Below are 27,640 nucleotides of genomic sequence, written 5' to 3'. Positions count from 1 at the left end.
TGCCTTTGCAAGTAACCTAACATATTCACAGGTTCCAGAAGTTAAGTATCTTTTTTTTTTTTTTTTTTTTTTTTTTTTGAGACAGAGTCTCGCTCTTGTTACCCAGGCTGGAGTGCAATGGCACGATCTCGGCTCACCGCAACCTCCGCCTCCTGGGCTCAGGCAATTCTCCTGCCTCAGCCTCCTAAGTAGCTGGGATTACAGGCACGCGCCACCACGCCCAGCTAGTTTTTTTTTTTATTTTTAGTAGAGACGGGGTTTCACCATGTTGACCAAGATGGTCTCGATCTCTCGACCTCGTGATCCACCCGCCTCGGCCTCCCAAAGTGCTGGGATTACAGGCTTGAGCCACCGCGCCCGGCCTAGAAGTTAAGTATCTTTGAGGAGCCATTATTCTGCCCACCACTTGTGTCGTAGTAGCTTATTAACTGATTGCTGAACTTGTGCATATGAGTTTATTCCTTTTACCTTTTTTTTTTTTTGAGACGGAGTTTCGCTCTTGTTACCCAGGCTGGAGTGCAATGGCGCGATCTCGGCTCACCGCAACCTCCGCCTCCTGGGTTCAGGCAATTCTCCTGCCTCAGCCTCCTGAGTAGCTCGGATTACAGGCACGCGCCACCATGCCCAGCTAATTTTTTTGTATTTTTAGTAGAGACGGGGTTTCACCATGTTGACCAGGATGGTCTCGATCTCTTGACCTTGCCTCAGCCTCCCAAAGTGCTGGGATTACAGGCTTGAGCCACCGAGCCCGGCTCCTTTCACCTTTTTATTAAAAGTGAAAACCAGAGCAATTGAAAAGGTGAAGTTGTACTATAAAATTTATAGTGAAAAATAGTCATCCTGTTTCTGTTTTCCCATTTCCTAGGTCCTCTGCCCCAAGGCAACTGCTTTCCATTGTTATAACTGTTTCTTCTGCTATTTGCTTCCATTTTCCTACTGCTGCTTTAATTGAAAAAAATAATAACTTACGTATGTCTATTCTTTCCTCTTCTTAGGCTCCTAATTTTATTTCAGGTTTTGTGGTTAAACTGGTTGTCTGCTGTTTGTTTTTATGTTATTCTTAGCTGAAACAGATCAAGCACTTCGATTACATTTTTGTTCTTGTGCAAACCTTTTTTTAAAGACATTTATCTTAAATGTCCTTAAAATTTTGAACCTGTTTTAGTGTTTGTGGTGAGACTTAGTTACATCCGCTGCCCAACTGTCATTCCTAGAAATTACCTTCATCTTTTCCTATTGTTTTGGATTCTGTTTTCCCTGAATCACTTATTTTCCTTTGTTGTTATTTATTCCATTACTTTGGAAAAGCACATCCCTTAGTATCTTCTTATGAAAAGAGTACATGAGTCCATGTCTTTTCAAAAATGTGTGTGTTTTACTCTCACTTTTGATTTATTTGATTGGGCATAAAAGTCTAGATTGGGAATAATTTCCCTCCGAAAATTTGAAGGCGTTATTTCATTCATTGTTTTTTAGCCTTAAATGTATATATTCTTAAGAAGTCTGTAGTCATTCTGATTCTTTATCCTGTGTATGTGACCAGTTTTTCTTTCTAGAAGTACGAAGGATCTCCTGTTTAATCTCCATGTTGAGAAATTTCAGAATTATTATCTCCTTGTTTGTTTTCAGTGATTTTGCTGAATATTTGTGACAGTCTTTTTAGTTTGGAAACTTGAATCCTTCATTTCAGGGAAATTTTCCTTTATTATTTCTTTGATAATTTTCTCTTTTTTTTTCCCTCTGTTTTCCCTCTTTGGTACTGTTAATAGTCAGATAATTGATCTTTTGGATTAAACTTCTAATTCTCTTTTCTTCCCTATTTTCCTTTTTTTTTTTCTCTCTCTCTCTGTTTTCTAGGAAATATCTTCAGCTCCATATTCTAGATTTAATTTTTTTTAACATTTTTAATTTCCAAGAATTCTTTCTTTGAATTGTCTTTTTTTTTTTTATCTTGTTTTGCTTCATGGTTCCATTAACTTTTGTTTCTGAGGATATTGATATAAATTTTAAATGTTCTTTCACTGCTAAAATTTGTTTTAGTTTTTTTTGTTTCCATGTTGGAAACTTTCCTCAAAAGTCTGGTGATCCTTGAGTATTTCATGTTAAAGGATAAGGTACTAAACACCTATTGTAACATAAAAGTAGAAACCTGGCCGGGCGCGGGGGCTCAAGCCTGTAATCCCAGCACTTTGGGAGGCCGAGGCGGGTGCATCACGAGGTCAAGAGATCGAGACCATCCTGGTCAACATGGTGAAACCCCGTCTCTACTAAAAATACAAAAAATTAGCTGGGCATGGTGGTGCGTGCCTGTAATCCCAGCTACTCAGGAGGCTGAGGCAGGAGAATTGCCTGAACCCAGGAGGCGGAGGTTGCGGTGAGCCGAGATCGCGCCATTGCACTCCAGCCTGGGTAACAAGAGTGAAACTCCGTCTCAAAAAAAAAAAAAAAAGTAGAAACCTTTTTTCTAAGGTGATGAGGCAGAAATTTTGTAGAGGAACCCTCAAATATCAGCATTTTTCAAATCAGTGTCTATAGGTCTTTATTTGGGGCCAATTTTTAAAGAAAATACTCCTGTCTCCTACCTGGGATATATGAACCTGGTTGCCTACATTCAGGAACTAGGCAAGAGAAGCGGGAGATGAGTGGGAGGTGCTTAACCATTTTCTGGGAAAGCATTTCATTTAACTGTCTAGTAGTACACTCTAAGCCAGGTGTCCTAACGTCTGGAGCATCCCTGATTCATTTTCTCTAGTATATATCAAGCCCTCTTCTGATGTAGGGGCAAGGTAGCCATCTGCCTGCTTGGGGTTGCCAAATACAATGGAGGGAGGGTGGCTACTTACATCTTACATAGATTTTAAACCAGATTCCTGTTTTCATCTAGACTTCAGCTTTTAAAGAACCTGATGCCTTCAATTTGTAAACCTTTCCAGGGTTCTCTAACTTGGCTTCCTTATTCCTTTTAGTTTAAGAATCAGAGGTAATTGTGTGTGTTCAATTGATCATGTTTAACTGGAAGTTTATCTGCATGTTTTCTTTTCTGAGCATGATTTATGTTTAGTTTCGGTTGCCATAGAAAGCAGAATTCCAAAGTTGATTGGATTAAATAACTTTGTAATATTAATAATTAACTTAATGAGTGCAAGAGCCTAGAATGATGCCTGTGTTCCCTTCTGGGGGGACTGAAATAGAACTTTACCTTAGGAATAGGGCCCTGATTAAAGAGTTTTGAGTTTCTACAAGGCTTTTTGTGTCTTGCAGTAAACGGTCCTTATTAATTCTTTCCTGCTAACTACATTTAACGTCCATGGTACCAGAAATAATTTAGAAGAAAATTATTCTTGGCCAGGCACAGTGGCTCATGCCTGTAATCCCAGCAGTTTGGGAGTCTGAGTCAGGCAGATCACCTGATGTCAGGAGTTTGAGACCAGCGTGGTCAACATGGTGAAACCCTGCCTCTACTAAAAATTAAAAAATTAGCGAGGCATGGTAGCGCACTTCTGTAATCTCAGCTACTACAGAGGCTGAGGCAGGAAAATCATTTGAACCTGGGAGGCAGAAGTTGCAGTGAGCTGAGATCATGCTACTACACTCTAGCTTGAGTGACAGAGCAAGACTGTCTTAAAAAAAAAAAAAAGAAAGAAAATTATTCTTATCGGATTTAAAAGACTAAACCCTTGTGATGTGTCAACCAGAGTCACCTGAAGAGTAAGAGAGAAGTAACTTTTTGTGTAATACTAATAGTCTGCCTAACAATAAAGATTGTGAAGGATTTTAATTTTTCTGTGTTTGTTTGTTTTTGAAGCTTAGAACTTCAATACTGTGTGGACCAGGCGTCCCCAAACTACGGCCTGCGAGCCGCATGCGGCCCCCTGAGGCCATTTATCCGGCCCCCGCCGCACTTCAGGAAGGGGCACCTCTTTCATTGGTGGTCAGTGAGAGGAACACAGTATGTGGCGGCCCTCCAACGGTCTGAGGGACAGTGAACTGGCCCCCTGTGTAAAAAGTTTGGGGACGTCTGGTGTGGACGGTGCTATACCAAAGTTGGTTGGGATTAGCACAGCCTCCTGGGGTTTGTATATTCCTTGGGAGAATAATTAATCTCTTAACCTTATCCCAAAGGCTGAAAATACTTTGCTTTGACTTTAAAAATGTGTGTTAAAAAAGAAAATGTGTATGTGTGTTTGATTACAAAGTACATATGCTTATTGAAAATTGGGAAAATAAAAAATAAATAAAATTAATTTGTAATACAGTCTTTCCAAAATAATTATTAGTATTAATATTTGTGTTTTGTTTTCAGACAGGGTCTCACTCTGTCATCCAGGCTGGAGTGCAGTGGTATCATCACGTCTCACCACAGTCTCAACCCCCAGGCTCAAGGGATGCTCTTGTCTTGGCCACCTAAGTAGCTGGGACTGCAGTGAACACCACCATGTCTAGCTAATTTTGGGGTGGTTTTTTTTTGTATGTGTATGGAGACTGGGTTTCACCATGTTGCAGGCTACTTTCAAACTCCTGGACTCAAGCAGTCCACCTACCCTAGCTTTCCAAAGTACTGGGGTTGCAGGCATGAGCCACCAGACCCAGCTGAGTTTGTTTGCTTGTTTGTTTGTTTCTTACACATTGCTACAAAGACGTGTCCATTGTTGTTTTTTTTTTTTCTGAGACGGAGTTTCGTTCTTGTTACCCAGGCTGGAGTGCAATGGCGCGATCTCGGCTCACCGCAACCTCCGCCTCCTGGGTTCAGGCAATTCTCCTGCCTCAGCCTCCTGAGTAGCTGGGATTACAGGCACACGCCACCATGCCCAGCTGATTTTTGTATTTTTTTAGTAGAGACGGGGTTTCACTTTGTTGACCAGGATGGTCTCGATCTCTTGACCTCGTGATCCACCAGCCTCAGCCTCCCAAAGTGCTGGGATTACAGGCTTGAGCCACCGCGCCTGGCTCATTGTTTGTTTTTAAACAGGGTCTTCATCTGTCATCCAGGCTGGAGTTAGTGGTGCTTTCACTATTTATTGACCTCCAGGCTCAAGCAATCCTGAGCATCCGGAGAACCCTGAGCTACAGGCATTTGCCACTATGCCCAGCTGTTTTTTGTTTTGTTGTTGTTGTTTTAATTTTTTTTTTTTTTTTTTTTTTTTTTTGAGACAGAATCTCGCTCTGTTGCCCAGGCTGGAGTGCGGTGGTGCAATCTCGGCTCACTGCCACCTCCGCCTCCCAGGTTCAAGCATTTCTCTGCCTCAGTGTCCCAAGTAGCTGGGGTTACAGGCACCCGCCACCACACCCAGCTAATTTCTGTATTTTTAGTAGAGATAGGATTTCACCATCTTGGCTAGGATGAGTCTTGAACTCCTGACCTTGTGATCCATCTGCCTCAGCCTCCCAAAGTGTTGGGATTACAGGCGTGAGCCACTGCCCAGATGTTTTTTTTTTTGTTTTTTTTTTTTTTTTTTTGTAGAAATGAGGTCTTGTGGTTTTGCCCGGGTTAGTCTCAAACTCCTGGACTCAAGTCATCCTCCCACTTCAGACTCCCAGAGTGTTGAGATTGCAGGCGTGAGCCACTGCACCTGGCTGTTAGTTTTCTTGATTTTTTTTTTTTTTTTTTTTTTTTTTTTTTTCAGAAAATTTTGGTTCCCATCTAGAAAAATAATTAATTTGGAGATTCAGTAGTAAGATTTAAAGAAAGGATTATAGAGCAACTATTTTTATTTTCTTTAGAGACAGAATCTTGATAGATTGCCCAGGCTAGATTCTAACTTGTGGGCTCAAATGATCCTCCTGTCTCAGCCTCCCAAATACATGGGACTACAGATTCATGCCACTGCAGTTGGCAGTAGAGCAAATCTTAAAACTAGTAAGTAGGCCGGGCGTGGTGGCTAAAGCCTGTAATCCCGGTACTATGGGAGGCCAAGGCAGGTGGATCACCTGAGGTCAGAAGTTGGAGACCAGCCTGGCCAATGTGATGAAAACCCATCTCTGCTAAAAATATAAAAACTAGCCAGGTGTGGTGGTGCACACCTGTAGTCCCAGCTACTCCGGAGGCAGAGGCTGCCGTGAGCTGAGATCGTGCCACTCACTGCACTCCAGCCTAGGCAACAGAGCGAGACTTCATCTCAAAAAAAAAGTGAGAAGGAAGTTGTTTTGGGCTATGTGACGTAATAGTGTAAGAAAACTTTTGGTGACTAATATCAAGTATTTGATGATTAGTGTCACCAAGTATTATGTGCTGTCCATAGTTGTATGTGCTATATACTTGTATATAACTGGCAGCACAGTAGGTTTGTTTACACAAGCATCACCGTAAACACTTGAGTTATGTATTGCACCATGTTATGGCAGCTGCCACACCACTAGGCCATAGGAAATTTTCAGCTCCGTTATAATCTTATGGGACTACAGTCATATAAACAATCTGTCCTTGACTAAAATGCCATTATGTGGAACATGACTGTACCGCATTGTTTCAACTTTCCCTTATTGATAACCTTTTAAGTTATATCCAGTAATAAGAAAACAGTGCTGCAATGAGTGTCCTTGTAGCTAACTCCTCCTGTATATCTGGGAGTGCTTATCAAGCATATGTAATGAGAACTGGAGTGAGTGGATCATAGGGCATATGCATTTATAGTTTTGAAATACAGGAGTCTTTCCTTGTCTGTGTTTTTGCTTTCCCTGGTTTCAGATACCTGGGGTCCATCAAGGTCTGAAACTAGGTGAGTGGAGTACAATCAGATATTTTGAGAGTCCCCATGTTCACATAACTTATTGTTGTATATTGTTATAATTGCTATTTTATTCTTGTTAATTTCTTATTGTATCTGATTTATAAATTACAGATTTGTACATATAGGGAAAACATAATATATATAGGGTTCAATACTATCTGCGGTTTTAAGCATCCGCTAGGGGATAAGGTGGGGACTATTGTTTATTGCAAATTGCCCTTCAAGATAACAGTAACAGTTTATAGTTACAGCATTCATATATGAGAATGGGTACCTGTTTGTAGGATCTTAACTTTCAATGCTGTCTAATTTTTTTGTTTATCTGATGGGAGGTGGTGGTCTTGGTGTCTAATGCTTTTAATTTCTATTTCTTGACTAGTGGGGTTGACTATCTTGTTGGACATTTATTGGCAGCGTCTATATTTTTTCTTCTCTGAGTTTCCTGCTGTTCTTTAACCCATATTCTTCTCATAGTGATTTTATTTTACTGCTATATGCATGAGTGAGACATACAGGTAGCATACACTGCTTTCAAGCCTCCTCCCCCCTTTTTAAAAATCTGGTAGTCTGTTATTGGAATCAACCAGTAATTAATGCTCCCTTTTATCAAAGAAGCAGAACTGTTCTCTCAGTATTTCCCATTTTACCAGAACCCAATTTCATACTGCTTTTAAATGTTGGTGGCAGTTAGTCTTTGTAGGTCAAACTGGCTGCACTCTTAATTGCCTATATGGAAACCTACCAGATGCAATTAGATGAAGGAAAGAAAAGCATTAATAGTTGTTAATAATAATCCTATTACCTCTGAAGTAGCAACCTCTGAAGTGTAACCCTCTCTTTATTGATGAATAAACTGAGAGGTTGAATGGTCACATAGCTAGGAAGTGTCTCAGATGAGATTTAAACCCAGGCCATCCAATTCCAAAGCCTTTTCCACCGTATCATACTGCCTCAGTGGGATGGATACATTTTTTAAGACAGCCTTTCAAAGTGTTTGTATTATGCATGATCGTGTTAAAAGGCACTAATATAAAATTAAGTTTTTATTTTCTTGGCTAAAAATTATTTTAAAAAAAGAAAACTATTTTAAAAACTGATTGTTGGACTGGGCATGGTGGCTAATACCTGTAATCCCAGTACTTTGGGAGGCTGAGGCAGGAGAATTGCTTGAGCCCAGGAGTTGAAGACGAGTCTGGGCAACATGATAAGACATTGCCTCTGCAAGAAGTAAAAAATTAGCCAGATGTGGTTGCACATGCCTGTAGGCCCAGCTTTTTGGGAGGCAGAGGCAGGAGGATTGCTTAAGCCTGGGAGGTCGAGGCTGCAGCCTGATTGTAGCTTGGCAGATGGGTTTTTCCGTAGTAGCTTTAGCATAAACGTAGATAGTTGGCTTATTTTTACAACATAATTCAGACTAGGCATGGTGGTTCACATCTGTAATGCTGGCACTTTGAGAGACTGAGGCAGGAGAATCACTTGAGCTCAGGAGTTTGAGACCAGCCTGGGCAACATAGTGAGACTTTGCCTCTACAAAAAGAAGAATATTACCCAGATATGATGGTGCATGTTTCTGTAGTCCCAGGTACTCTGGTGGCTGAGCTGGGAAGATAGCTTAAGCCCAGCAGGTTGAGGCTGCAGTGAGCTGTGACTGTGCCACTGCATTCCAGCCTGGGCAGTAAAGCAAGACCTTCTCCCCCCCGCCCCCCAAAAAAGAAAAAAATTAGCATTCAGGATTTCCATTTTAGGCTCTTTTATATATATATATATATATATATATATATATATATACACACACACACACACACACACACACACACACACACACATACGCGCAGATACATATATATATATAATGTTTTCTTTTTCTTTTTTTTTTTTTGAGATGGAGTCTTGCTCTGTCACCCCAGGCTAGATTGCAGTGACATGATCTTGGCTCACTGCAACCTCTGCCTCCTGGGTTCAAGCGATTCTCCTGCCTCAGCCTCCCAAGTAGCTGGGACTACAGGCGTGTACCACCATGCTCTGCTAATTTTTTGTGTTTTTAGTAGAGACTGGATTTCACCCTCTTAGCCAGGATAGTCTCAGTCTCCTGACCTTGTGATGTACCCGATTTGGCCTCTCAAGGTTCTGGGATTACAGGCGTGAGCCACCACGCCCAGTCAGCTCTGTTACTAATAAAATGTAGTAATTGGGCCAGGCATGCTGGCTCAAATCCCAGAGCACTTTTGGAAAGAAGTCTGAGACGAGAGGCCCAAGAGTTTGAGACCAGCCTGCGCAGTCCTTTCTCTGCAAAAAATACAAAAATAACTGGGTTTGGTGGCACACGTGTAGCCCCAGCTACTTGGGGGGCTGAGGTAGGAGGATCATTTGAGTCAGGGAGGTCAAGGCTGCAGTGAGCCAGCATCACACCACTGCAGTCCAGCCTGGGCAACAGAGTAAGACTCTAACAATAAAAAAATTAAAAGGCCGGGCACGGTGGCTCAACCCTGTAATCCCAGCACTTTGGGAGGCCGAGGCGGGTGGATCACGAGGTCAAGAGATCGAGACCATCCTGGTCAACATGGTGAAACCCCGTCTCTACTAAAAATACAAAAAATTAGCTGGGCATGGTGGCGCGTGCCTGTAATCCCAGGTACTCAGGAGGCTAAGGCAGGAAAATTGCCTGAACCCAGGAGGCTGAGGTTGCGGTGAGCCGAGATTGCGCCATTGCACTCCAGCCTGGGTAACAAGAGTGAAACTTTGTCTCAAAAAATATTTATATATATTAAAACATATTATTGAATACCATAGACAAAAAAGAGAAAAAGTAGTAATTGAAATACAAATTTCACAGTAATAGTGTTTCTGTCTATTACAGGCAATTTGTGATATACTTTGTAGCAAAGCTTTAGTATATACTGTTGAAAATCATGTATTTTGCCAGTGCTAATTGTTTTATTTGTGTTTCTTTTTCTTCCAGAAAAAGACGGCAAAGCATTTCATCCAACTTATGAAGAAAAACTGAAGCTTGTGGCACTGCATAAGCAGGTTCTTATGGGCCCGTATAATCCAGACACTTGTCCTGAGGTTGGATTCTTTGATGTGTTAGGGAATGACAGGAGGTAAGTGTTTTTCTGTGTAGTGAATTTAATGAGGATAATGTTGGCAAAGGATACAATATGTATTGGTTAAGACATAAATAGCTGGTTCATTAGCTTAGAATAGGAACTGAACATTTTTACTTACAGCTTGTGGAGTCTTCAGATGATTATCTGTTTTTAGCTTAGAGATGGTTATGGCTAAATATTATGGAAGAACTGTACTCATCTGATTATGAACATGATAAGTAGAGCTTCATTTGATTCTTCCCAAATAATATTAAAAGCGGCCATTTAAAATACATAATAATTGATTCCCTTATTGAAACATAAAGAAAATTGTGACAAAAAAGAGTACATTGAGTATTTTGTTTAATTAAAGCTCAAATATTATATAAGAAAAATATACCAGGTGCAGCAGCTTATGCCTATAATCCCAGCACTTCAGGAGGCCGAGGTGGGTGGATCAGTTGAGGTCAGGAGTTTGAGACCAGCCTGACCAACATAGTGAAACCCCGTCTCTACTAAAAATAAAAAAATTAGGCTGGGCACAGTGACTCACACCTGTATTCCCAGCACTTTGGGAAGCTGAGGCGGGCAGATCACAAAGTCAGGAGTTTGAGACTAGCCTGGCCAATATGGTGAAACCTCATCTCTACTAAAAATACAAAAATTAGCTGGGCATGATGGCGCACCTGTAGTCCCAGCCACTCATGAGAGTGAGGCAGGGGAATTGCTTGAACCCAGGAGGTGGAAGTTGCAGTGGGCCGAGATCACACCACTGCACTCCAGCCTGGGTGACAGAGCAAGACTCTGTCTCAAAAAAAAGGAAAAATTAGCTGGCGGTAGTGGCACACGCCTATAATCCCAGCTATTCAGGAGGCTGAGGTAGGAGAATCGCTTGAGCCTGGGAGGTAGAGGTTCTGGTGAGCTAAGGTTGCACCACTGCACTCCAGTCTGGGCAGCAGAGTGAGCTGTCTCAAAAAAAGAAAGAAAAGAAAAAGAAAGCATTGGTACCCTTTTGCTATTTGGGAATCGTCAGCAATACAGTTGTTTGGATTTTGTGTGGAGTATCTAATTTAGTAAGTAAATACATACTTGTTAAAACTTGAAGTTTTGAGCCTTTTGCTTATAGTAGAATCGTTCTTCATTTTATATTCTCAGTTATAATTGAGAATTGTTCTTATTTAGGTTTAAATTCAATCAAGTTCTCATTCTATTAAGAAGGGGAAGTAACTTTTCTTGTTATTCCTTACAGGAGAGAATGGGCAGCGCTGGGAAACATGTCTAAAGAGGATGCCATGGTAGAGTTTGTCAAGCTCTTAAATAGATGTTGCCACCTCTTTTCAACATATGTTGCATCCCACAAAATAGAGAAGGAAGAGCAAGAAAAAAAAAGGTGAAGTTTGAGGGCATGGAATACTTTACCACTGCACAGCCCAGTATACTGATGCTTTTGCTTTATGGAATGTCTGTTCTAGATAAGGTGTCTTGCTTTCCTTGGATCCCCACTTCTTGTGGCAATTGTTCAAACTTCCTGGTGTGAGCAGGTATTTATATTATGAGTTTTAGCGGGAGGGAGGGCTGCTTCCTATTGGCCATGTCTTTAAAAGGAACCTCCCAGCCATTATGGCTGGCAGCCTTTTGTTTTACTACGCTAAGTTTCTGAATAAGCTCCACCATAAACTCAACCACTCCCTCCTCTCTGTCCTGTGGTCTGACATATACTTTGTTACAGTCTCCCTTGAGCTTTTAGAATCCTCATGCTCCATTTCATGGTTTGCAGCTGTGCTACCTTATATAGATACTCATATTGGCTTTGCCTTCCAGCTGACTTACTGATTATTTTCAAGTTTTGGAGGAGGAGCTACTGAATGTGCTGTTTATGTTTATGGGATTCTCTTTTGTAGTTGTGAATTAGAATTACAGTTACACCTTACTCATCTAGTGGCTATATTTTCAACAGCTTTGATTATGTAAAATTTAGGTGATGAAAGTGATACTACAAACCCAATTTTTCTTCAGGTTATGTTATACATTTTTTTTTTTTTTGAGACAGAGTCTTGCTCTATTGCTCAGGCTGGAGTGCAGTGACATGATCTCAGTTCACTGCAACCTCTGCCTCCTGGGTTCAAGTAGTTCTCCTGCCTCACCCTTCCGAGTAGCTGGGATTACAAATACTCACCACCAAACCCAGCTAAAAGTTATTAGTAGTAAAGAGGTTTTACCATGTTGGCCAGGCTGATCTCCAACTCCTGACTTCAGGTAATCTACCTGCCTTGACCTCCCGAAGTACTGGGATTACAGGCATGAGCCACTGTGCCCAGCTGATGTTATTCTTTAAAAACAATTGATTCTCTGGTTTCCTACCTTAACCTGGGTTAGAAAAAGCAGATGAAAAGAGAAAATAGCTTGATAGTGAGGGACACAATAGAAACCATGAAAAATAGACACAAGAATTATAAAAGCATGGCACTCAGGGGCCATTTATTATGAAGGTAAACTTCTCCACAATAGTATGATGTGCAGTTTTTATGTTAATAGCTATAACCCCTGAGTCATCAAGAGATGGAACATCAGATATGATTTATTCCTGTTTAGGATAATAGGAAATGGCTTGATTACATTTTCAGAAGCTATTTATCCAAAGAAAGTTGTTTTTTTAATCTAAAGGAAAAGTTTTTATTCTTCTGAGAATAGAATAAAGTTTCTTGAAGTAGAAAATTGATTTATGTCCTACAGGCCATTGTGTAGTGATGTTGGATCAATGAGATACTGCTATGATGTCTGTAGAAGTAGTATGTATATATTGATTTTAAGTTCTTATTTTAATGATACATGCATATTTCTCTTAAGCATTGTCAAAAGTTACTACTCAACCTATAAAGTTGAAATATACTTTTGTCATGGGATAAAATCCATATAGAATTATTTTAAAGTGTTTAAGAGTAGACTTCCTCTATTTTGAAGTTTAAGCTCTAGCTTGGGACCCTTCTTGCCCTGTACCAGCTGTGACACATTAAAAATAGGTCATGGCCAAGTATGGTGACTCATACCTGTGGTGGCTCACATCTGTAATCCCAGCACTTTGGGAGGCCAAGGTAGGCAGATCACTTGAGTCTAAGAGTTCAGGACCAGCCTTAGCAACATGGCAAAACCCCATCTCTACAAAAAAATACAAAAATTAGCTGGATGTGGTTGCAGGTGTCTATAGTTCCAGCTACTTGGGAGGCTAAGGTGGGAGGATTGTTGTAGCCTGGGAGGTGGAGTTGTAGTGAACCAAGAACATGCCACTGTACTCCAGTGTGGATGACAGAGTGAGACCCTGTCTCAAAAAAAAAAAAAATAGGTCATGTTATTGCTATATTTTGAGCCTTGGCTGTGGCTCAGGTGTGTTGTTAATCACTTATAAGAGTTAGAAGGGGGAAGGGTGAGGTAGCACAGACAGTTCTCGTGGTAGGACCAAGAAATGGTGTCTTATCTGATACTCCTCAGAAATCTTCCCTTTCATCCTATCTGCAACCTCCCTGGACACCAACGTACTTGCAGATCCTTAAGATGTCCATTCCTAGCATAATAGGATCTGTTCTTTTTGGAAAGGTCTTGTGGGGTGGGCAAAAGCGGGGCAAGAGCTGCACTGTGAGGTTAACCATTCTTTTTTTAAATTAAAAGCTTTAAAAACATTTTTTGATTTCAGAAATAATACACAAATATATGCAATATAAAGATTTTCATTTATGGCAATAAATGAAACACAAACTGAAAAATCTTTTTTCCCGTATTTCTTTTAATTCCACTCTCCTTTGTATAGATAATAACTTTTAAATTTAGACTTCCAGATATTTTCCTATGTATTTACCTTTTTTTTTTTTCATTAAGCAAATGTATTCAGTGTCTTTACATATTAGGCATGTACTTCTTTTTTTTTTTTTTTGAGACGGAGTTTCGCTCTTGTTACCCAGGCTGGAGTGCAATGGCGCGATCTCGGCTCACCGCAACCTCCGCCTCCTGGGTTCAGGCAATTCTCCTGCCTCAGCCTCCTGAGTAGCTGGGATTACAGGCACGCGCCACCACGCCCAGCTAGTTTTTTGTATTTTTAGTAGAGACCGGGTTTCACCATGTTGACCAGGATGGTCTCGATCTCTTGACCTCGTGATCCACCCGCCTCGGCCTCCCAAAGTGCTGGGATTACAGGCTTGAGCCACCGTGCCCGGCAGGCATGTACTTCTATCCTTCGACTCTGCTGTGTTTGAGGGTGAATTTTTTGCTTCTATACATGTTTGTTGAGTGCTTGTTCTCTCCAGCACTGTGCTAAGCCCTGAGGATGTAGTGGTGTAAGATAGGCAGTCTCTGCCCCTCTGGAGCATCTACTTTAATGGGTAAGGCAGACCTACTGCTAAATGTATCACATACATTTAATTACAGTGACAGCAGGTGTTATGAAGGAAAAGCTTTTAGTGCTGTGAGCCTATATGAGAGGGGATCCTTCAGGGTATAGGAATATCATAATGATTTAAGTAGTGTCTTATGGTGGACTCATTTTCTATTGCTGTGCAACAGTAATTATTTTTGATGTGATTTTTATATCGTTGGATTTACTCCATGTAAGTTTCTGCTGGTAAATTGTATGCCTTTTAAATTTCGATGTATATATCCACATTGTTCTGTAGAAAGGTCATGTCAGTTTTCACTGACAACTAAAGTTTTAAATTATATTTAAACAGGATTCAATGTATAGGGTTCATTATCCTTTGCCTTCTAGGAAGGAGGAGGAGGAGCGAAGGCGGCGTGAAGAGGAAGAAAGAGAACGTCTGCAAAAGGAGGAAGAGAAACGTAGGAGAGAAGAAGAGGAAAGGCTTCAACGGGAGGAAGAGGAAAGGAGACGGATAGAAGAAGAGAGGCTTCGGTTGGAGCAGCAAAAGTAAGCTTATATGGCTTATGTTTTAAAATGAGAAATGGAAAAAATAAAATAAAATAGAATAAAAATTAAAAATGGGCAGGCCAGTCACGGTGGCTCACGCCTGTAATCCTAGCACTTTGGGAGGTGGAGGCAGGTGGATCACCTGAAGTCAGGAGATGGAGACCATTCTGGCTAACACAGTGAAACACCATCTCTATTAAAAATACAAACAATTAGCTGGCCATGGTGGCATATGCCTGTAATCCCAGCTACTCGGGAGGCTGAGGCAGGAGAATCGCTTGAACTCAGGAGGCCGAGGTTGTGGTGAGCTGAGATTGTGCCATTGTACTCCAGCCTGGACAAAAAGAGTGTAACTCCATCTCAAAGAAAAAAAAAAGGTGGGGGAGGCTTTCATACTGTTATAACTTGACTTTTACCATCGTATCCCTAGGAATACTTCTGTGATTTGCACAATGGGGAGGTACACTGGTATTAGCTTTTTGCTATTTTTACCAGTGATCTGTTACCATAGAAAGTCTGGTCTTAAGCATCAATTGGTTGCAAAAGGAGGAATATATACCAGGTGCGGTGGCTCATGCCTGTAATCCCAGCACTTTGGGAAGCTGAGGCAGGTAGATCACCTGAGGTCAGAAGTTCGAGACCAGCCTGACAAACATCGAGAAACCGAATCTCTACTAAACACACAAAATCAGCTGGGCGTGGTGGTGCATGCCTGTAATCCCAGCTACTTGGGAGGCTGAGGCAGGAGAATCACTTGAACCTGGGAGGTGGAGGTTGCAGTGAGCCGAGGTCATGCCATTGTACTCCAGCATAGGTGACAAGAGCAAAACTCCATTTCAAAAAAAAAAGCTGGGTGTGGTAGCTCACACCTATAATCCCAGCACTTTGGGAGGCGGGCAGATCACGAGGTCAGGAAATCAAGACCATCCTGGCCAACTTGGTGAAACCCCGTCTCTATTAAAATACAAAAAATTAGCTGGGCGTGGTGGCATGTGCCTGTATTCCCAGCTACTCTGGAGGCAGAGGCAGAGGAATCGCTTGAACCCAGGAGGCGGTGGTTGCAGTGAGCCGAGATTGTGCCACTGTACTCCAGCCTGGCGACAAAGGGAGACTTCGTCTCAAAACAAAAGGAATGATTAGAAGGATTTGGGGTTCACTTGCAGAATACAGAGATTGGAAGCAGGAGCTAGGGTTGCTTGGTCACTCTGTTTCTTGTCTCTGCGTCTCTCAGCTTATGTCTCTGCTTCATTCTTGCTCTCTGCAAATTGTCACACTCTGCTTTGGCATATGCAAGGCTATCCCAGGATATATTTGGTCTATCTTTCCATGCATCTGACAGAGACTGGCTGGAATCTGTGAGACCCAGTTGCAGTTTCCCAGAACAGAGAATCTTGTTGGCCCAGTCTATGTCAGATATCCATTTGTAGTTTTTAGTACACGATTTCGAGGCTGCAACTATTCCTTACTCAGTGAGGGCTGTGAGAGCAGCTCTCTCAGACACTGACAGATTTTTCAAGAGGGAGCTGTGGGTACAAGGAGGCAGTGATTAACACCCATAAAACACTGGCAAGTAAGTCTAAGGTTGTAGGGGTGGCATGGCTCATAGGTTAAGCCAGAGAACATGAGAGTCCATTGATTTGTTCTTTTTTTTATTATTATTATTATTTCTGGGTAGTTTCTCAGAAAAACCTTCGGTGCTAGGCTCAGACTAATCCAAAGCCTCATTCAACTTTGGAGAAAGACTGTGAATGCTGCTCTTTTTTGGGCGAATTTGTCCTAGGTGGATCCAGTGTCATGCTATATGCAGGAGTTTGTGAGGTTTTGCTTTGTTATCTATTAATAGATGGATTTGAGGTCTCTGTTAAGTTGGTCACATAAGTAAGTTAAGAAGCGTGGTGGCTCATGCCTGTAATCCCAGCACTTTGGGAGGCCGAGGTGGGTGGATCAATTGAGGTCAGGAGTTTGAGACCAGCCTGGCCAACCTAGTGAAACCCTGTCTCTACTGAAAATATAAAGATTAGCCAGATGCGGTGGTGGATGCCTGTAATCCCAGCTACTTGGGAGGCTTAGGCAGGAGAATCGCTTGAACCTGGGAGGTGAAGGTTGCAGTGAGTTGAGATCACAGCACTCCAGCATGGTTGACAGAGTGAGACTCTGTCTCAAAAAAAAAAAAAAAAAAAGCGTGTGGTTTATCTGTAAAAGAATAAGAGTATCTCTAAGCATGCCAAGATGTTTTCAGTATTTTCCTCTATTAAGACAAGCTTTAAATTAAGTGTTGTGACCCTCAAATTTTCACTGGCTTTATTTATACTTACCAGGGCCACCCGTAACATCTTCCAGCTATTCTTCTGCCTCTTACTCTTTTTTATGTATTTAGGTAGAGAGGCCATAGCCAACAGTTAAATACCTCATCTGTGTCAGAGATGAGAATCCATCATGTTACAGCATCATGGTTAATTAGTATAGCTCTGGATTTGCATCAGGCTCTTAGCATCTGCTAGCACTATAGTCTTGGGCAAGTTACTGAACCCTCTGTCATAGGGTTGTTGTGAAGACTAAATGGGTTAGCATGTGTGAGTATTTTCAACACTGCATGGCACATAGTAAGGACACAATAAGTGTTAGAAATTATGATGGTGGTAATTATGATGATAATTATATGCTTATCCTCCATCCCAAATTTTCCTGGAAAATCCTAAGTAAAAAATTAGAGGCCAGGTTTATATTCTTAAATCTCTTCTGAACCCAGAACACATACTAATTGGTATACATTACTAGCTTAGTTGTTTTTAAGAGTTACAAACTATAAAAGTAAGTAATAAGGACATTTTATTTTGTCATGAACAATCTCCTATAGCCAGACTAGTATATATATTTTTAATGTTTTTAGGCAGCAGATAATGGCAGCTTTAAACTCCCAGACTGCCGTGCAGTTCCAGCAGTATGCAGCCCAACAGTATCCAGGGAACTACGAACAGCAGCAAATTCTCATCCGCCAGTTGCAGGAGCAACACTATCAGCAGTATATGCAGCAGTTGTATCAAGTCCAGCTTGCACAGCAACAGGTACGATAGCCAACCCTAGAATTCAGCCTTAGAGAGAGTTTTTAGTTTCATCGGAACCCAACTTCTTTTTTAACAGTCGCAAATGAATTTTGCATTAGTTAGCCTCTAAGGTGTAAAGTAACTTTTAGGTGATCTTTTAGTCAGACTTGAGAATTGCACGGGCAGTTGTGACAGAAAATAGTCTTTTCAAAGCAACAGATGATGTTATATTGTCATAAGGGTATTTGGGAGTTGTATGGGTTGAGTATCTTTATTATGAGTCTGGCCTAGACCCTAATAGTGGTCCTGGAATATGAGGACCTGAGTAATTAGCCTTAGTTCACAGATGTCCTTCAGGCAGTGCATTGTCAGAGGCTTGGACAGCCTCCAGTAGGAGGAGTCCTCTGCCCTAAGACATAGGCTGGTCCTGCAGAGCTAGCTTGGGTCCATTTGACTTTGTGTTAGGCACCAGAGTTAGGTAGCACTCATGACAGCACATTGCTATTCCTCCTCCAGGTGCCTGCCCCCAAATATTTTGCTTCCACATAGGAAAGTTTAGTTTAGGTGAAAGAACATGGGACTGGGAGTCTGGTAACACTTGGATTCTGTTCGGGCTTTGTCATTACCTTGTTTGATCTAAGACAAGTTATTACTGCTCTGATTGTTCTGCTTTTTTAGTCTGTAACAGTAGGATATAAAATCAAAGCACCTGTCCTATTAACCTCACAGGACTATCAGAGGAATCAGATGTCAAAAGAGTTAGCCTGTGAGTGTTTTTTGTACTTGTGGAAGATACCAATTTTACATACATTTTTTTATATCTTGTGCAGGCATAAAATAACCTCCTTAGGCCAGGCGCAGTGGCTCACGCCTGTAATCCCAGCACTTTGGGAGGCCAAGGCAGGTGGATCACCTGAGGTCAGGAGTTCAAGACCAGCCCAGCCAACATGGTGAAACCCCATATCTATTAAAAATACAAAAAATTAGCTGGGAGTGGTGGTGGGCGCCTGTAATCCTAACTACTTGAGAGACTGAGGCAGGGAGAATCGCTCGAACCCTGGAGGCAGAGGTTGCAGTGAGTCGAGACTACGCCACTGCTCTCCAGCCTCGGCAGCAGAGTGAGACTTCATCTCCAAAAACAAAAGAAAACAAAACAAACCTCCTTAAACTTAACCTACCTTAGTTTAACTTAATTAATTTTCATGTATAAAGCAGTTACCACCTGTCAAAAAATCTGAGTGAAGAAAAGTGTTGCATTATAGTTGCTCAGCATTTCTTGTTGCGTGAAATAATCTTTGTTGTTTTTGCCAGACTCTTTAAATTCCTTGAAAATGTATAGTCTTACCTAAACTACCTTTTCCCCGAGTCTTTGGCATCAGTTAGAAGTTAAAAAGCACTGCAGGTTCTTTGTAATCCTGAAGAGGAGGAAAAGATACCAAACCAGAGTTTAATATTAAAGATAATAAGTGATATTTTTGAGGGATTTATTCTCTCTCCTCTGAAGCCTGTTTCTACTTTAGTTTTACTTTCTTTTTCCTGCTTCTTTGATAGGCCGTGAGATCATTTTTATTAGCGCATACACTCTGTCCTGTTTATAGATTGCTATCACTTAATGAGAAGAAAGTCAAGTAGGACAAAACCACAAATCTTTGAAACAAAATTAGAAAGCCATAATGGAGGCTGGGCATAGTGGCTCATGGCTTTAATCGCAGCACCTGGGGTTGCCAAGGCCAGAAGGGTTGCTTGAGGCCAGGAGTTTGAGACCAGCCTGGGCAACATAGGGAGACCCCCATCTCTTTAAAAAAAAAAAAAAAAAAAATTTGCCGGGCATGGTGGTGCATGCCTTTAGTCCCAGTTACTTGGGAAGTTGAGGCGGGAAGATCACTTAAGTTCAGGAGTTCGAGGCTGTAGTGAGCTATGATGGAACTACTACATTCCAGCCTGGGTGACAGAGCGAGACCCTATCTCTTAAAAAAAAAACAAACAAAAAACACATAGGCCGGGCACAGTGGTTCATGCCTGTAATCCCAGAACTTTGGGAGGCTGAGGTGGGTGGATCACCTGAAATCACAAGTTCAAGACCAGCCTGACCAACATGAAGAAACCCTGTCTCTATTAAAAATACAAAATTAGCTGGGTGTGATTGCACATGCGTGTTAATCCCAGCTACTCGGGAGGCTGAAGCAGGAGAATTGCTTGAACCTGGGAGCCAAGATTGTGCCATTGCACTCCAGCCTGGGCGAAAAGAGCAAAACTCTTATCTCAAAAAAAGCTATAATTGAGATTAGAGGGAACAAACTTAGTTTCTATCAAATTGCATGGTTGCAGCCGGGTGTGGTGACTCACTCCTATAATCCCAGCACTTTGGGAGGCCAAGGCAGGTAGATCATGAGGTCAGGAGTTCGAGACCAGCCTAACCAACATGGTAAAACCCCATCTCTACTAAAAATACAAAAATTAGCCCAGCATGGTGACACACGCCTGTAATCCCAGCTACTCAGGAGGCTGAGGCAGGAGAATTGCTTAATCCCAGAAGGCAGAGGGTGAAGTGGAGGTTACAGTGAGCCGAGATTGTGCCACTGCACTCCAGCCTGGGCGACAGAGCACGACTCCATCTTAAAAAAAAATAAAAAAATTGATTGGTTGCTTCTGGAAAGAGAAATGGAAAGGGACTGGAGAAGAAACAAAGGGAACTTTACTCCTATAAAGTTTAAATTTTTATGTAAATACTGAGCACAGTGAACACATTTGTTAATTGCGGGGTGTAGGTACATTTGTGGGTGTTTGTTACATTGTTTTGATATCTTTCTGTGCTTTTTTAAAAACTTATAAAAATAGGAAAAGAGTATATAAATATATTATTACAGTCTATTACATGTAGTACAATAGATTCATGGTCAGGGGATCCCAGAGAAGGGAGTTGTTCTGCTAGAGCCTTTCAAGAAAGGATTAGTCTAGATGAGGGACCATTTGAGCTGGGCCTACTGATAATCAGAAATGCTGTTTTGCTTTTGCAGTGAATGTTCTGAGTGTGCTGACTTGTTTTGATTGTAGGTACTTTTTCTGGAAGCTAGTATTCCTTCTAGAAAACTGATGTGGAAATTATTGAAAATACAGACCTTGGAAGAAGATATCTTAAAATCTTAAGTTTGTTATTAACCTGTATTAGCAGCAGAGAGAGGCATTGCTTGCTATTCATTTAAGTAGCTGGCTTGTAAATGATACATTAAATGAAATGTATGTAGAGATATCCCAAAATGTATCATTATCCCTACACCATGAAATTATAAAAGCTTTTTCCGAGTGTGTGTGTGTGTGTGTGTATACTTTTTTTTCCTGCAGTGAACATATGCTTACTTGCTTGCTTGTGACAGTGCTTTAGCTTAAAACATTTAAAACATTGCTTACATGCCCAAATGCTCATCAACAGTAGAATGGGTAAATAGATTTTATCTTTTCATGATGAAATAACTTAATGGTAATGCAAACAACAGAAAGGAATTACTTACGACCCTATAGATGAACCTTATGTGCTCAGTGAAAGAAGCCAGACATAAAAAAGAACATATATTATACAACCTGTTTCTATAGAGTTTTAAAATAGACAAAGCAAATCTATGTTGTTATGTCAGAATAGTTGTTACCCTTCAGGGCAGGTGCCCAGAAAGGGGTACCATGGATACGTTTCACAAATCAGACGTGTCCACGTAACTAATACTCACATCAAGACAGTACTGAGATACTGTCTTGATGTGAGTATTAGTTACGTGGACACGTCTGATTTGTGAAAATTGATCAAGCTGTGTAATTTATCATTTGTACACTTTTCTACATGTATGTTGTAATTCAGTTTATAGTTCTCCACCAGAGTTACCTAAGTAATACTCAGGTACTTGAAGTAGTATTTGTCCATATTGATTTAGAAGAGGAATATCCCAAAATAGTTGTCTTTAGGACTTTAGATGTTTTTACTCCCATTTTGACTCAGGACATCCGGATTTTATATTTATGACTATACATTTCAATTGTAACTATGTAAACAGTGACAGATTTTTATTGAGAAAATATTTTTACCTCAAATTGCATCCTGTAAGCGTATTTAATTCTTAGGTAAGATTTTACAACATGATTAACAGTTTTCAATTTAATTGTGATCATAATTTTTCTCTGAAGTTTTAACTTACCGATTTTTTGAGGTCAATTATGTTAAAATAATTGTCCATATTTGATTTTTTTAAAATTACTTTGGGAGCCTATACCACATTTTACCGATTATAGCTTCTGCCTTTGTGAATTTCTTCTGTGACTATTTCCACCAAGTTTAATTTTTTTTTTTTTTTTTTTTTTTTGAGACGGAGTTTCGCTCTTGTTACCCAGGCTGGAGTGCAGTGGCGCGATCTCGGCTCACCGCAACCTCCGCCTCCTGGGTTCAGGCAATTCTCCTGCCTCAGCCTCCTGAGTAGCTGGGATTTACAGGCACGTGCCACCATGCCCAGCTAATTTTTTTGTATTTTTAGTAGAGACGGGGTTTCACCATGTTGACCAGGATGGTCTCGATCTCTTGACCTCGTGATCCACCTGCCTCGGCCACCCAAAGTGCTGGGATTACAGGCTTGAGCCGCCGCGCCCAGCCAAGTTTAATTTTTCTAATTCAAATTTTGTGTATTTAAATTTTATCAAGAAGATTGTTTTTCTTCCATCAATTTTAAGAGCACAAGTTACCGTGTTCAGTTTTTGTCTTTAATAGTTTTATTTTGGGTTATTTCTACTTCAATTTTTTTTTTTTTTTTTTTTTTTTTTTTTTGAGACAGAGTCTTGTTCTGTCACCCAGGCTGGAGTGCAGTGGTATGATCTTGGTTCACTGCAACCTCTGTCTCCCAGGTTCAAGCAATTCTGCCTCAGCCTCTCAAGTAGCTGGGATTACAGATGTAAGCCACTATGCCTGGCTAATTTTGTATTTTAAGTAGAGATGGGGTTTCAGCATGTTGGTCACGATGGTCTTGAACTTCTGACTGCAAGTGATCCACCCGCCTCAGCCTCCCAAAGTGCTGGGATTACAGATATGAGGCACTTCGCCCGGCCTTACTTACTTTAATTTTTCCTAATTAGTTTTTTTAGTGATTCTCAGATTAGAAAAATATGACCCTTAGTTGCAGGTTTTTGTCCACATTATTTTATTATTGATTTTTTAATTATGTTTATCAGTTTGATATTGTACTACTAATATTCATTATAGACAGTATAAAAACTGATAAAAGTAATTTATTGAGCATAGCACTTTGGTAGGGCAAAAGCATGGTATCAGATGTACTCCAGGGCAGATGTCCTATTTGCTAGCCTTCCTGGTCAGTATGTCTTCACTTTCTCTTGATTTGTAGGCGGCATTACAGAAACAGCAGGAAGTAGTAGTAGCTGGGTCTTCCTTGCCTACATCATCAAAAGTGAATGTAACTATACCAAGTGATATGATGTCAGTTAATGGACAGGCCAAATCACACACTGACAGCTCTGAAAAAGAAGTGGAACCAGAAGCTGCAGAAGAAGCCGTAGAGAATGGACCAAAAGGTATGGTTTTGCTTATGTGTTTGTCGGGATGTCATAATTCCCATCTGAAAAGCAAAGGCACAAAGTCAGGTTATAATTAGCTTTTGAGAACAATTACCTATTTGTGAGAGTTGAACATTTTTTTACTCTGAATCTGCTGCTCTGGTGACTCATACATCAGTGTAGAAGAGCAAATCAGATGTCTTTGGACACTTTTAAGACAAAAGCTATGTTTTGCCTTATTTTATGTATACATATAAATTATCTATTGCTGCATAACAAATTGTAGGCCGGGCACAGTGGCTCATACCTGTAGTCCCAGCACTCTGGGAGGCTGAGGAAGGAAGATCACTTGAGCCCAAGAGTTTGAGGCTACAATGAACGATGATTGTGCCACTCCTGCCTGGCTGACAAAGCAAGACTCTGTGTCTCAAAAACAAACAAATTACACCTAAATTTAGTAGCTTGAAAAAACAATGAACATTTATTACTATCTTGCACAGCTTCTGTGGGTTGGGATTTCAGGACCAGTTTAGCTGAATAGCTCTGACTTAGGCTCCCTCATGAGACTGCAGTCCAGGTGTTGGTGCTGGGACTAGAAGATCTGCTTCCAAAATACTTCCCTCACATGGCTGGCTTTTGGCAGGAAGCTCAGTTCCTGGCCTCATGAAGCCTCTCATTGGACTGCTTGAGGGTCCTCAAAACAGTGACTGACTTCCCTTATGGCACATGATCTAAAAGAGAATAATGCAGAAGTGTCAGTGTCTTTTGTGCCTTGACTTAGGAACTTCCCACCATATTCTGTTGGTCACACATACCAATCCTAATATATTGTGGGTGGTGTGCATGAAGACCCGGAGGTGAGGATTCCTGGGGACCATCTTGGAGGCTGGCTACCATATGTTACAATATATATTTTGAGACTAAGGTACCATGTTGCCTAGAAAATAACTTTACATTTTTCAGAGCTCTGCTAGCTTTCCATGGGCAGCTCATTTGTTCATTCAGCAATTAGTTGAGGGTTTCCTGAGTGCTAGTAGGGGTACGGTGGTGAGGCAAAATAACACACAGAAAATGTAGATTGTAACTGTGATAAGTACTGTGATGGAGAGAGAGGTACATTATGTTTGAGAGAATGTGAAACAGGGAAGTATGACCTAGTCAGTGAGGCCACCAGAGGCTTTCCAGAGGAAGGGACAATTAACCTGAGATATATGAAGCAAGAGGAATCAACTAAATGAGGAGAAAGAGGAGGGCATTTCATTGACAGTGGTCAAGGATGGCAGTATGGTTCATGAGAAATTTGGTTTTAGAGATCTTCCTTGTCCTTTTAGAACCAGTAACGCAGTTGCTTCAGAAAAGGCTTTGAAATCCCTTGGTTTACTGCCCCACTCCCTGTTTGTTTTTAATCAAGAGATTCTACCAGCATTTTCAAATGAGAGAAAATATTTCAAAGGCTTTGTGACTAACTTTGAGAAACTTATTTCGTAGTCAAGTGCACATAGATGCTGCTCAGTAACAAGACTTTACCCCTTTTTCTCAATCCCTGGTGATTCTAATCCTGTCTGAGTTCTTCTGTTTCTTTGAGCTCCTTTAGAATAGCCCCTAGAACTTTGGAATGGTTGGAGGTCAAGACTTTTTCAACAGACAGGCTGAAGTCAAAGTCCAGTTTTCTTTGTTCACATCCAAAAGAGTAATTTATTCCTAAAGCCAGATCGCTCTTCCTTGCTAGAATATTTCCCTAACTTCAGTTGGGGCATTTCCAAGGTCATTCTTGAATCCCCTTATAGGGAGTGTTGAAAAAATTGTTTCTATGATTGTGGGCTGCAGTTGTTACTTGAAGAAGTATGATGACCTCTGAGTGTGTGCAACATTGTTAAATGTGGTAATCTGGAGAGAGTCGCATGGGGAGGCTTTTTTATTTCTCTAAGTCCTTGATCTAATCCAGACCATGTTGTACTTGGTGTCTAAGTACAACTGATCAGGTAGTCCTATACAATCGTGGCTACCTGCAGGGTGAAGACTTTTTGTCTTTAGCTTTTAATTTCTGTTGCCTTTAGAATCTCTTCCAGTGATAGCAGCTCCATCCATGTGGACACGACCTCAGATCAAAGACTTTAAAGAGAAGATTCAGCAGGATGCAGATTCCGTGATTACAGTGGGACGAGGAGAAGTGGTCACTGTTCGAGTACCCACCCATGAAGAAGGATCATATCTCTTCTGGGAATTTGCTACAGACAATTATGACATTGGGTTTGGGGTATATTTTGAATGGACAGACTCTCCAAACACTGCTGTCAGCGTGCACGTCAGTGAATCCAGCGATGATGACGAGGAGGAAGAAGGTAGAACCCTTGGTCCATATTCAGTAGCTGCTGGGTTATGTGTTGGCAGAAATGGTACATGGTTCAGGTGTCAGCTAGCCTTTTGCTTCCTGACTAACATTTCATGGTTAGGGAACACGCTTCGTTAGTGGGACCTTGGGCTGAAAACATTGTGAGGCCAGGTTCCTGTACGGGATTGGGGCCTGAACGAATTTTTTTGAATGCCAGGAAAATCTATTTGGCAGTTTGCTATTTTACTCCTTTCTGAATACTATTTTACTTCTAACCCTGTGTGTTGAAAAGCCAAATATGCAAGATCACTTTGAAAAATTTTAAAGGATCAAGAAAGAATTTTTTTTGTTTTTGTTTTGTTTTTTTCTTTCTTGCTTTTTTTCTGCAAGAAAGAATTGTCAACCTTGGCATTTATTTAAATTTGTATTTCTGATAATAGCTTTTTAGGTCATTATTCTAAGATTTTTTTTTTTTTTTTTTTTTGAGACGGAGTTTCGCTCTTGTTACCCAGGCTGGAATGCAATGGCGCGATCTCGGCTCACTGCAACCTCTGCCTCCTGGGTTCAGGCAATTCTCCTGCCTCAGCCTCCTGAGTAGCTGGGATTACAGGCACGCGCCACCACGCCCAGCTAGTTTTTTGTATTTTTAGTAGAGACGGGGTTTCACCATGTTGACCAGGATGGTCTCGATCTCTTGACCTCGTGATCCACCCGCCTCGGCCTCCCAAAGTGCTGGGATTACAGGCTTGAGCCACCGCGCCCGGCTTATTCTAAGATTTTTATGTAAATATAGAAACTCACCAGAACATTCCATCTAAAAATTTTTTCAATTATTTTTCCATTTAGAAATCTCTGTTTTGCTAGTGGAATTTTTTTTTTATTTCCTCTGAATATGTAGACAAAAGTAGGTGTTTTAAAGGACAGTCTAAAATATCTTGGTCTGAGAAATAGGTATAAATGTGTTGCTTTTTGAGAAGATTATTTCTTTATTTTTGTTTCCCAGAAAAGTTAGAATGTAGGGCTTGCTTATAAACACTTAATAAGCACTTAATTTATTGACTTGATTGAGAGTGATGTGGAATGCGTGCCCTGTGAGAATGGAGTAGCACCATGTTTCAGTTCTTCCGGTCTAACTGACCTTTCGGGTGGTTTATAAACAGACTGCTTATTCTTGAAGAGGCTTGTCAATGTTGCTTTACAGATTATAGTGGGATAAAGTTAAAGAGATATTATTGGAAGTACATGGAATAAGCCCGAAAGTTCTGTCAACTTTTGAAGTACAGAGTTGTCCAATCATATTACTGCACCATGCAACACCCTGAGGCCTCTGGGGCTATCTACAGAAACATACACAGCAGGTGTGCCATAACATCTCTTGGAATTAAGTTTAATATTCAATTTAGCAGTTAGTATTTAATGCTAGTCAAAAGATAGTCCAAGGATGTCTCTGTGCCATTATCTACATGAACTATCAGAGTTTCCAAGAAATTTCAGTACAGCTTGCAGATTGACTGTCACCCCAGAAGCAGATTTAAAATCCTTCATTATACTACAGGTCCAGATTCTAGCTGGTAAATATGGAAGCATGAACTGCTTTGTCTTACATGGCATTTTGTTTTCATCAATCTTTATTCCTGATACCACCAGCAAGGTAAAGCATTGCCCATAAATACTACTGAAACAGGAAGAAAATATGACTGAAATAAATACAACTGAAACAGGAAGAAAAAAATGTTAAGATTGAAAAAGCATGGCTGGGCATGGTGGCTTACGTCTGTAATCCCAGCTTTTGGGGAGGCCAAAGAAGGAAGATCTCTTGAGGCAGAAGTTTAAGACCACCCTGGGCAAACCATTTTGTAGAGTGACAACTTATCTCTTTTTTTTTATTTTTTATTTTTATTTTTTTAAGATGAGGTTTCACCATGTTGGTCAGGCTGGTCTTGAACTCCCGACCTCAGGTGATCCACCCGCCTTGGCCTCCAAAGTGCTTG

General features: G+C 40.9%; 1 protein-coding gene across 1 annotated transcript in view; it reads left to right on the top strand.

The window, feature by feature from the left end:
- The window catches only part of ACBD3 (acyl-CoA binding domain containing 3), a 48,104-nt gene that overhangs the window by 10,057 nt on the left and 10,407 nt on the right, over positions 1 to 27,640 (top strand). The window contains exons 2-7 of the mRNA XM_010341032.3: positions 9,688 to 9,829; positions 11,064 to 11,204; positions 14,568 to 14,726; positions 17,617 to 17,791; positions 23,149 to 23,335; positions 25,375 to 25,659. Coding sequence (XP_010339334.2) covers positions 9,688 to 9,829; positions 11,064 to 11,204; positions 14,568 to 14,726; positions 17,617 to 17,791; positions 23,149 to 23,335; positions 25,375 to 25,659 — 1,089 coding nt within the window. The remainder of the gene's footprint in view (positions 1 to 9,687; positions 9,830 to 11,063; positions 11,205 to 14,567; positions 14,727 to 17,616; positions 17,792 to 23,148; positions 23,336 to 25,374; positions 25,660 to 27,640) is intronic.

The sequence above is a fragment of the Saimiri boliviensis genome, chromosome 14 (genome assembly GCF_048565385.1).
Source record: "Saimiri boliviensis isolate mSaiBol1 chromosome 14, mSaiBol1.pri, whole genome shotgun sequence".
Taxonomy (NCBI): domain Eukaryota; kingdom Metazoa; phylum Chordata; class Mammalia; order Primates; family Cebidae; genus Saimiri; species Saimiri boliviensis.
Note: the sequence above shows the minus strand (reverse complement) of the source record. Positions and strands in the feature narration are given on the sequence as shown.